General features: G+C 41.7%; 1 protein-coding gene across 1 annotated transcript; it reads left to right on the forward strand.

Annotated features, from left to right (window-relative positions):
- Window positions 1-681: 681 nt before the first annotated feature.
- Window positions 682-3,317, forward strand: LOC111232896 (POU domain, class 3, transcription factor 3-B). Its single transcript, XM_022760589.1, has 2 exons — window positions 682-2,497; window positions 2,832-3,317. Exons 1-2 carry the CDS (start codon window positions 1,286-1,288, stop codon window positions 2,928-2,930), a joined length of 1,311 nt encoding a protein of 436 aa, XP_022616310.1. The 5' UTR covers window positions 682-1,285; the 3' UTR covers window positions 2,931-3,317.
- Window positions 3,318-9,434: the final 6,117 nt, after the last annotated feature.

Genomic DNA, 9,434 nt, shown 5'->3' on the forward strand with positions numbered 1-9,434 from the left:
TGGTTTGAATAAACTTGCATTAATACTAGATATGTCTGTAACAAGACGAACAGAGGGTAAAACCGCTGTCTTTTTAATGACTAAGTGGAGTTTATCCATCTATCTGAGCTGACATCAACCTTTATGATGTGCATTTATATTAAAACTTTTACTTTCAAACAGGTGTAGTAATGCATGGACACAGAGGAAAGCGCATAGTGAAGCTTTTCTTCAAAAATGAAAGTATAGCATGGTGTCAGTTTGAGTCATGATGATCAGGAAGCAGAGGTCACAGTTTATCGACCTCTTTTATTTACCCCTTCACCCCTGTTTGTGTACTAGTATCTCAGTACTGTTTACTACCAAGTTGTCTTCCCCGTTTTGTTTGGACTGCAATTAAAAATCAGCCAATTGGAACAGCCGGAAGGAGGGCTCGTGCGCCCGGAGCAAGGCTGGCACGACCTGCCAATCACACCCCGGGTAACCAATCAACGGGGACGCACGGGGTAAACATCCGCGCGTCGTCGGGCTTGCAGGGGGGGGTGGGGGTGTTGGGGGCGGGACTACACGGCCTGTCAGGGAGAGAGAGAGCGAGAGAGAGATATAGAGAGAGAGAGGTGGAGAGAGAGAACAAGCGAATGAGAGGAGAGGCTTTGCAAGCAGCGCCGTACACTGTTATACTGGACTGTACTTCAACGGGAGTTTGCGGTTTGGCAGGTTTATATACATCAAAACAGAACAAAGAGAGAGGCTCTACAGTGCTATAAAAGAAGAGAGAGAAAAGAATAAAGCGAGGGAGAAATCTCTGCGACTGAATTACAAAAGAACTGAGGACACTCTGCTAATGTTTTTCACATCCAAAGGGGACATAAACTGGGACTTTGGACATTGTGGAGCATTTGCAAGGCTTTTTGTTTTTTGCGACCTCCAAAAGTTTGTTTGGGACAACTCCTTTTTCTTGTATATTTGAATTTTAATGTTCACAATTTCATCCCAGTGCAAAACTTTCTAAACGGACTGCACATGGTTTCAAAGGGCTTTTGAAAAACCTGGAATTTTATTCGTCCTTGTCCATGCAGAACTGTTTGAAGTAGAATGTTGTAAATACATGCGGATTTTATTCAGCTTTCTGCCTCCGTTTTTCAAGCTTTTTGGCGTTTTTTACGCACGTCGATGGTATTTGCCAAAAACCTACCCATACTTTTAAAGTTTGAATAATTCATGAGATACAATTTGCCCGCTCGAAAGAAGTGACTGTAAAAAGGGAGGGGGGTTATCCACAAACATATTCATAGGGGTTGACGGAATGGCCACCGCGGCTTCCAATCCTTATCTGCCCAGCAATAGCATCTTATCGTCCGGCTCCATCGTGCATTCTGACTCCGGAGGTGGTGGCATGCAGCCGGGCAGTGCTGCGGTTACCTCGGGGTCTGGGGGCTACAGGGGAGACCCCTCAGTCAAGATGGTACAGAGTGACTTTATGCAAGGCGCAATGGCAGCGAGCAACGGGGGACACATGCTGAGCCATGCCCATCAGTGGGTGACATCCCTCCCGCACGCCGCAGCTGCTGCAGCAGCAGCCGCGGTCGCTGCAGCCGAAGCCGGATCGCCCTGGTCGTCGAGTCCCGTCGGGATGACGGGCAGCCCGCAGCAGCAGGACGTGAAAAACTCCGGCAGAGACGATCTGCACACGGGCACTGCGCTGCACCACAGGCCCCCTCACTTAGCTCCCCACCAGACTCACGCCGGGGCTTGGGGTAGCACGACTGCGGCTCATATTAACTCCATATCCGGGGGCCAGCAGCAGCAGCAGTCGCTGATCTACTCCCAACCGGGGGGCTTCACTGTGAACGGGATGCTGAGTCCTGGGAGCCAGAGCCTGGTACACCCGGGCTTGGTGAGGGGGGACACCCCGGATCTGGACCACGGCAGCCACCACCACCACCATCACCACCAGCATCCGCATCACCAGCACCACGGCGGCGTCAACAGCCACGACCCGCACTCGGACGACGACACGCCGACCTCGGACGACCTGGAACAGTTCGCCAAGCAGTTCAAACAGCGGAGGATCAAACTGGGCTTTACGCAGGCGGACGTCGGCTTGGCTTTGGGCACCCTGTACGGGAACGTTTTCTCTCAGACAACCATTTGCAGATTCGAGGCTCTGCAGCTCAGCTTCAAAAACATGTGCAAGCTCAAGCCTTTGTTAAACAAGTGGCTTGAGGAGGCCGACTCATCCACCGGCAGCCCCACCAGCATCGACAAGATCGCGGCGCAGGGGAGGAAGCGAAAGAAGCGCACATCCATCGAAGTGAGCGTCAAGGGGGCTTTGGAGAGCCACTTCCTAAAATGCCCCAAACCCTCGGCCCAGGAGATCAGCACCCTGGCGGACAACTTGCAGCTGGAGAAAGAGGTGGTTAGAGTCTGGTTTTGCAATAGGAGACAGAAGGAAAAACGGATGACGCCCCCAGGAGTGGCACAGACGCCGGAGGATGTGTACTCTCAGGTCGGCAATGTGAGTGCAGAAACACCGCCCCCCTCCATGGACTGCAAAAGAATGTTCAGTGAAACATAGAACAGCACACAAGAATATTTTATATGAAATTAAACTGATTAAAAAACACACAGACTATCGCCAAGATAGCCAAATTTTTTGATACTGTGATTGTGAGGGAATATGAATAAGACTGCAAATGTGTTATCTATTTTTCACCAGAAAAAAAAAGAAAGAAAAAAAACAGCAACCTTTCCCTTTTTCCTCCCAATCCCCTCAGAAAACGCACCGTTAACCTTTTTCCAGGCCCTGAAATGTCTTAACCTAAAAGGTTCCTTCTGCTTTTTTCTTTCAGGGGCATTTTTTAGTAGATTACTTAAAAGATGCAAGTGAAGCGAGCGACCAGAGGGTGACAACTACAAGTTCATTCCACCAGGTAATTTTGGCGCATTAAAACACACCAAGAGGAAACCAAGTATTGTTTTTTATTATTTTTTCTTCCCCCCCTCCAAAAAAAATTTCTCCCCCTCATTATCCTGTGTTTGATTGAAGAAACAAAGGAGCAGGCATTTTGTATATTTAGAAATGGGACTGAACCGCCCCCCCCCCCTCTCCATGCCCAACAATAACAGAGGGGAAAAACTGCAACAATATGAAGAAGAGTGACATCCACGACGCTTCCATCATGATTTACAGCTTTTTAATTTTTTCTGAGGTGGATTGCATGGTTTCATTTACACACACGGAGGATTAGGGATTTTTTTTTTCTCCATGTTGAGGCCCTCATGAAAGAAAAGACAACCAGGACCAGGACTGTCCCAGCCTGATCTCAAAGATCACCTTCTTGGGGTTTTTTTTTTTTTTTTTAATTATTATTATTTAATGGACTTTGACACCGTGAGTGGATTTTTTCTCTTTTTTTCAACAAATAGAGCATAAGACATTTGAAAAGACTTCAGCTGCACTTATTTGAGAAAAAAAATTCTGAAAATCTGTTGCCAAGTGTGACTGAGTGGGTGCTGTGGATATACTATTAATGCTGCCCTTTCTAAGCAGTATTCTTTGGTAGGTTTTAATAAACAAAACTCTGTAAAGCCGGCAATATAGATCACTAGATCAGATACTGATCTGAGTTATTTACTTTATATTTTTCATCAGAATGACTTGTTTTAATATTTTATTCGGAATACATATGAATTATTCCAAACGGTAATTTATTTTCCCCCAGGAACTTGTGTAAGATGCTTTCCCTTTTCTTGTTTTATTTGAATTTTTTTTTCTTATATTTTTGGTTGTTGCCCTTATTTGTTTAATTTTTGTATTATCGTTTCTAAAGGAGCACAAATCATCATAAGCTGACATTGACCGTTGTTAGGTAATAAGGGTATATTTTGATGTGATAATTTGATTGTAATTTAATTTCAGTAGTGGTTCCGTACGAGCTGATTGAGACACAATAAATTTGTTAGAATGAAATGCAGTCATCTTGTGTTTTGACATTTATATTCTTATCATACACTGGGCTGTATTTTATTGTTTTATTTATATCTTTTGGAAGGGGAATTACCGTGTGTATTATTTCTGCATGCACAGCAGCAGAAGGCTAATGAAGAAAATGGTGGACTATTTTGAAGCTGCGAGCTAATAATACCCTCTATTAGAATAATGCACAGGCCCTTTGCAGAAAATGACAATATTCCACCTTTAAAACTAAAAAAGATGATTTTATTTATTTGCCAAATATAAAAAAAACTAAGCTTGGCGTATTAATATAGATTTAGCCGTTTTAAGAGCCCATAAGGTCCTAAGTTATTGCCTAAGCTTAAATAAACGTCCACAATCGTTTGTTATCATCATCCCATAACTGTACATTACCATTTAAATGGAAGATCGCGGCCAGTTTCAGGCCTGCACAATGGCTCGTCTGTTTGTTTACATCTGCTGCCTCTTCAGGCCTTGGGCAAAAAGCAGCAGCCCCAACCTCAGCCTGCAGGATGGACAACAGCCGAGGCTGGAGTCTGTGTTGTGGCGGGAAAAATAAATAAAGAACAGAGACATTTCTTAGAGAAAGAAAAAAAGAAAATCAAAAGGATGACAGACGCCGCCGTATTGTGGGTGTTAATGTACAGAGCGTCCTAATGTCCTGACTGTGTGTTATGTAATATTTACGTTGCAGATACTGCATCACATAATACTGATAAACACATTTAGTATAATTATTAGGCTGCTCCACGAGCGCCTGAGTCACGCGCTCGTCAACAAAACACCAACTCTAATCTGCAAAATAATTGATTTCCATTCATTGAAATGACAGAATTGAATGTTAAGCTGTCTGCTTTGGGCGCACGCGAGATTATGAATGAGTGCGAAACAAAAGTGTGTGCTGATGTTTCATGTGACTACAAACATGGCAGACCCACTGAGCTCGGCAGGTGTGTTCTCAGGTGTGTGAGCTGACATGTTGTAGTATCCGGGGCACTGGGTCACAGAGCTTATTGACTGTGTCTGTCCAAAGCTGAGCTCAGCCTCTAAACTGCTCTGCTCTGGGGATGAATCAGTGAAGAGCTGCTTGACACTTTCATATCAGGAACTGTTGTGTCAGGAGTGTTGACAGGCTTGGAGCGGGACAGGCCCAAGAAAGGATCATAAAATAATGTCCAACTGTTTGTAAAGGCACTGATGAGGCGCTCGAGCTATCATCTTATTTCCTACAATAATTCTAAATGATAAAAGCAGCACTTTGGCTGTGTTATATGTATATTTATACCCTATAGCCTATATATATATATATTTTTTTTTTTAACAACTGCACTATTTTTTCGTCACGGCTGCAAGAGGCAAATGTGTTCCTGGGTCTCAAACTTTTTCTTTTTTTTTTTCTTGAGTTGTCTTGCTCGCCTATTCAGCAAAACTCACAAAACGTGTCCTCTCGCTGCAGGATTTGAATTTCGCGGATGATTTCCCATACTAGTTGCTTAGCAACTGAATTCAATGATATAGAGAAGTAGGCATCATTTTTCTTTGTCTCCATTAGTAAAAGTGGCAGCACAGACACGCTGTGCATGCAGTCCTCAAAACTTTAGATTTCATTTATTTACGTTAATGGCGTTTTGCGAGGACGTTTTGAGATGTAAGGCTCCCTGAAATAAAATAGTCAAAGCTGGTCGGCTAAAATGCACTGCTCATTTAATTATATTTAAAGTTAAAATGTTGATGGAACAAGAAAGAGAATAATAAGCTCTTTTAAAATATATTTAGGCCTATCGTGTGCAGTGAGGTTGCTTTGGCCTCATGTTGTCTACCTATGCACTTGCTCATTATGCATGCACTTCCTGTGCTGTAAAATCCAAGTCACATGACGTGCTAAAATAAACCTGCCATGCTGCCCAACTCACAAGACCTTCACCACAGAGAGGAACACATGAGCTACCTGACTATGACAGATCCCATACAGCAGACCTGTGCGTTTACATTGCGCACGCATATGGATACAGCAAAAAAAAAATAAAAAAAATAAGACACACACACCTCTTAGAGCAGCCAGCAGCAGCTTGCATGGTTTGTGCAGAAATATCCCAATCTAGTGAGAGATTTTACCAAGGGCGACACAAAAAGAGTTTCAAATCTCATAATGGGTTTTGATCCGCCTATTCTCCAACAGCTTTGCCTTTTTCATGGGTCTTCAAAACCATGTTGGCAGCAGCATGGGTGTGCGTGTGTACGGCAGCGCTGCACAGGCCTGCCTCTGTGTGTGTGTGTGAGTGTGTGTGTGTCTGTGTGCACCGATACGTTCAGGCCCTAGGAGCACTTTACTTTCCCTGTTATTGATTTAGGACGCCAGTGGCCCAACAGGCTCGTCGCGCCCATTCGCACTAATTAAAGCTGCTCGTTGTCACACCACTGTGCCCTTTAAAACAAGACTTCAGCTGGAGAAGTGGAGGGACTCCGGATTTGTCCTATAAAACCCAACTTTTAATGTCTAATTATTATTAATATTTCATGTGGCTGTCAGCAGCACGCGCCATTCAATCAGTCACTGACACTCACATGAAGAGTAAATGTAATAAAAAATAATCTAATTACACAGATTTATATTTTATACAGCCGCCTGAGCAAATAATAATCTTTAGGCCCAAATTCAGTGTATTTCAATATTAAAGTATGGCTTTGATACGTGTTGTAGCCTGTAGCTTTGCAGATGCTGTTTATAGCTCTAGATATGATGTAACGTAATTAGAAGTACAAATTAACGCACTTTAGTTCACTTTTTAATTATATATACACATTAACGCGCTTTAATTATATTTATTATCTGTGTATACGGCTACTTGGAGGGTTAACGCACCTACTTCTGATCAGGTTTTATATAAAGTAGAATAAACACAGGCTACTTAGTTTTTATGTGCTGTTACTTGCTGTCGCGTTATGGTTACGCTGTGTGTCTTAAAAGAGTAAATCCACTGACATGTACAGTATAGCAGGTCGGTGTCAGGCTCATTCTGACCTGGTGAAAACGTGCATATACACAATGCCCCCCCACCCCACCCCACCCTCCCCTCCACTCATACTGTATTTACTCCACGTGTCGAGCACATGAATATGGATTATCCTGAGCTGCTCTCCGCAGGGAGCCGTACTCCTTCACGTCCACATGGATTTATCTGTGCTGCAGAAAAGACGCTCAGAAAATCTCCTTCTGTCTGCTTGTGACTGCTGACTTCTGATCATTATTATTTTTTTTACTGTTATTTAAAGTAAGTATAGTGGCTTATTTCTTCTATTCACCCCGCGTTTGTTTGGTTCTCACGGTGGTAAATATGGGTGCGATGCAAAAGTCTGTTCCACTTTTTTTGTTTTTGTTTTGAGATTATTTCTTCTCTTTTTACGTCATTATATTTTCTTTAGATGATTAACTGCAAATAAAAAGTTGGGTAATTCTCGTAATCTCTTTATTGCTTTAATTTATGATTTTTTTTTAAATTTAATTTTCTGTTCATGCATTATCTTGTTATTGTTGTCAACAGAGCCATTTGGCACATATTTGAGTTAATTTATATAAATAAATTAGCCAATCAGGAGTGTTTAATGTCTGTAACGACAACAGTCATTATTATTATTATTATTAATATTATTATTTATATACATTTACAGAAGAGTTTTTCTTTTTTGCTACATTAGAATATTAAAAAAAACCATAAAATGCAGGACAATATCTACACAAAAGCATGAGAATCATAATAGACCTACATGTAAATAAGAGCTTATCAAGTCTCTGTTCTGGCTGCTGCAGGAAAAGAAGAAGAAGAAGAAGAAGAAGAAGAGGAAGAGGAGGACGTTTTTAAAATATGACGTGACTCTCGGGGGTTTCCTCTCTATAAATTGTGAAGGTCATGGTTTTCTGAGCAGGCAGGATGGATAGGTAGAGGAGGGGTGAATGGAGTCTGAAGGCAGCTCAGCCATACAGAGGTAATGTGCTTCAGCATCTCATCTGCCTGTCTGCATTTCAAAAGCACATAAAGCCTCGTGCAGTCTCACGTTTTTTCTTTCTTTTTTATTTTTTACCCCCTTCTCCTCTTTCCAACTGCGGATTGAACGCCTTTAAAACAACAACATGAGTGATTCTGTCAGCTTTAATTAACAAGTCAGATACATTTATAACTGACAAACAGGACAATAATGATCTTTAGCGATTTTTGATGATTTTTTATACGGATTTTCAAAATAAAGTGAGATCAAACACTTAAACTTGCTGCTAAAAACAAATCCCAGCCTGAAAATAGGCCCAAAAAGACGGAAAATACATAATACTCCTATAGGCGTTTATAGTGTTTAATGTTCCAGTTTTAATTGAATATTTCGCCAAAACTGGATTTCTTTTTATTTTGTAGTAGCGAATCACCGCTATGTTCCTATAATATTCAGAATATTCTTATTTTAATTTCTTCATTATATTCCTATTGGGATATTTTAGAAAGTGTATTATCTACATTATAAACAATAACAGTAAACTATACGAAATGTCTCCCATAATATTCCCATTTGGAACTTTCTTAGTTATAGTATCCTCATACTGTTATTTGTACTATTATTATAGGAACTTTGTCAGCACTATTGCGTTTTTATTCCATTTCCCACACACACACACACACATACAAACACACTGCTGTGTTGTAATAAGTTGTGTTTTCTACGGGAAGTTTTTTTGGCCGGAGAAATAATGGGTCTCCGCTGTAGGTCAGTCCCCAGTGAGCAGCCCACACACACACACACACACACACACACACACACTCTCTCTCTCTTTCTCACAGCACTGATGGAAAAATAGAATAAAAAATAATCAGGTGCATATTTGTTTGTCTGTGGTCATTTCATCCACAGCCTGTGTGTGCTCCCGCTCGGCCACTAATTTGTGTCAGTCGTGTTGAAATTGTTGCCTGAGAGAGATTTGGTTTCTGACTGAGGGAAAAGTTGCAGCAGAAACAAACAGGCCCCGCACCAAGACACTCAGACTGGATCTCTACTACATGAACGTTCAGAGCCTTGGCATCATTTCCTGCTTGCAGATAGCCTAACTCTTCTTCTAGTCAGAAGTTAGTCCCTCAGAAAATAGAAATGTGTATTAGACCTATTTGTTTGTTGCAGTCACTGACAGAAAATACACATCTTTTTAATAATATAATCACTTAAATAACAGCATTTAAACCAGGTAATTCATGTCGTTTTTTCTCATCATATTTACCAGCATTAAAATAATAAATTATATAATTTCTTAATGGACATCTGAATATTTCTTTCCACAGTAAAAAAAAAAAACTCAGTTACAGATACAACACCAGATATATTCACTATAGAACCCCCTTTCTCCTTTATGATGAGAGTCACAGGAGGAAATATCTCCTCCCCAGCTTCCCTGACCTTACAGCGCCACCCAGTGGCCGCAGGAGCCGGCTCCACAATT

Source organism: Seriola dumerili, unplaced genomic scaffold (assembly GCF_002260705.1).
Source record: "Seriola dumerili isolate Sdu_G_001 unplaced genomic scaffold, Sdu_1.0 BDQW01000018.1, whole genome shotgun sequence".
Lineage (NCBI taxonomy): Eukaryota > Metazoa > Chordata > Actinopteri > Carangiformes > Carangidae > Seriola > Seriola dumerili.

Coding starts and splice junctions, on each gene's coding strand:
- LOC111232896 (XM_022760589.1), top strand. CDS start 1,286: ATGGCCACCGCGGCTTCCAATCCTTATCTGCCCAGCAATAGCATCTTA. Junction 2,498..2,831: donor TGTACTCTCAGGTCGGCAAT/GTGAGTGCAGAA, acceptor TTTTTCTTTCAG/GGGCATTTTTTAGTAGATTA.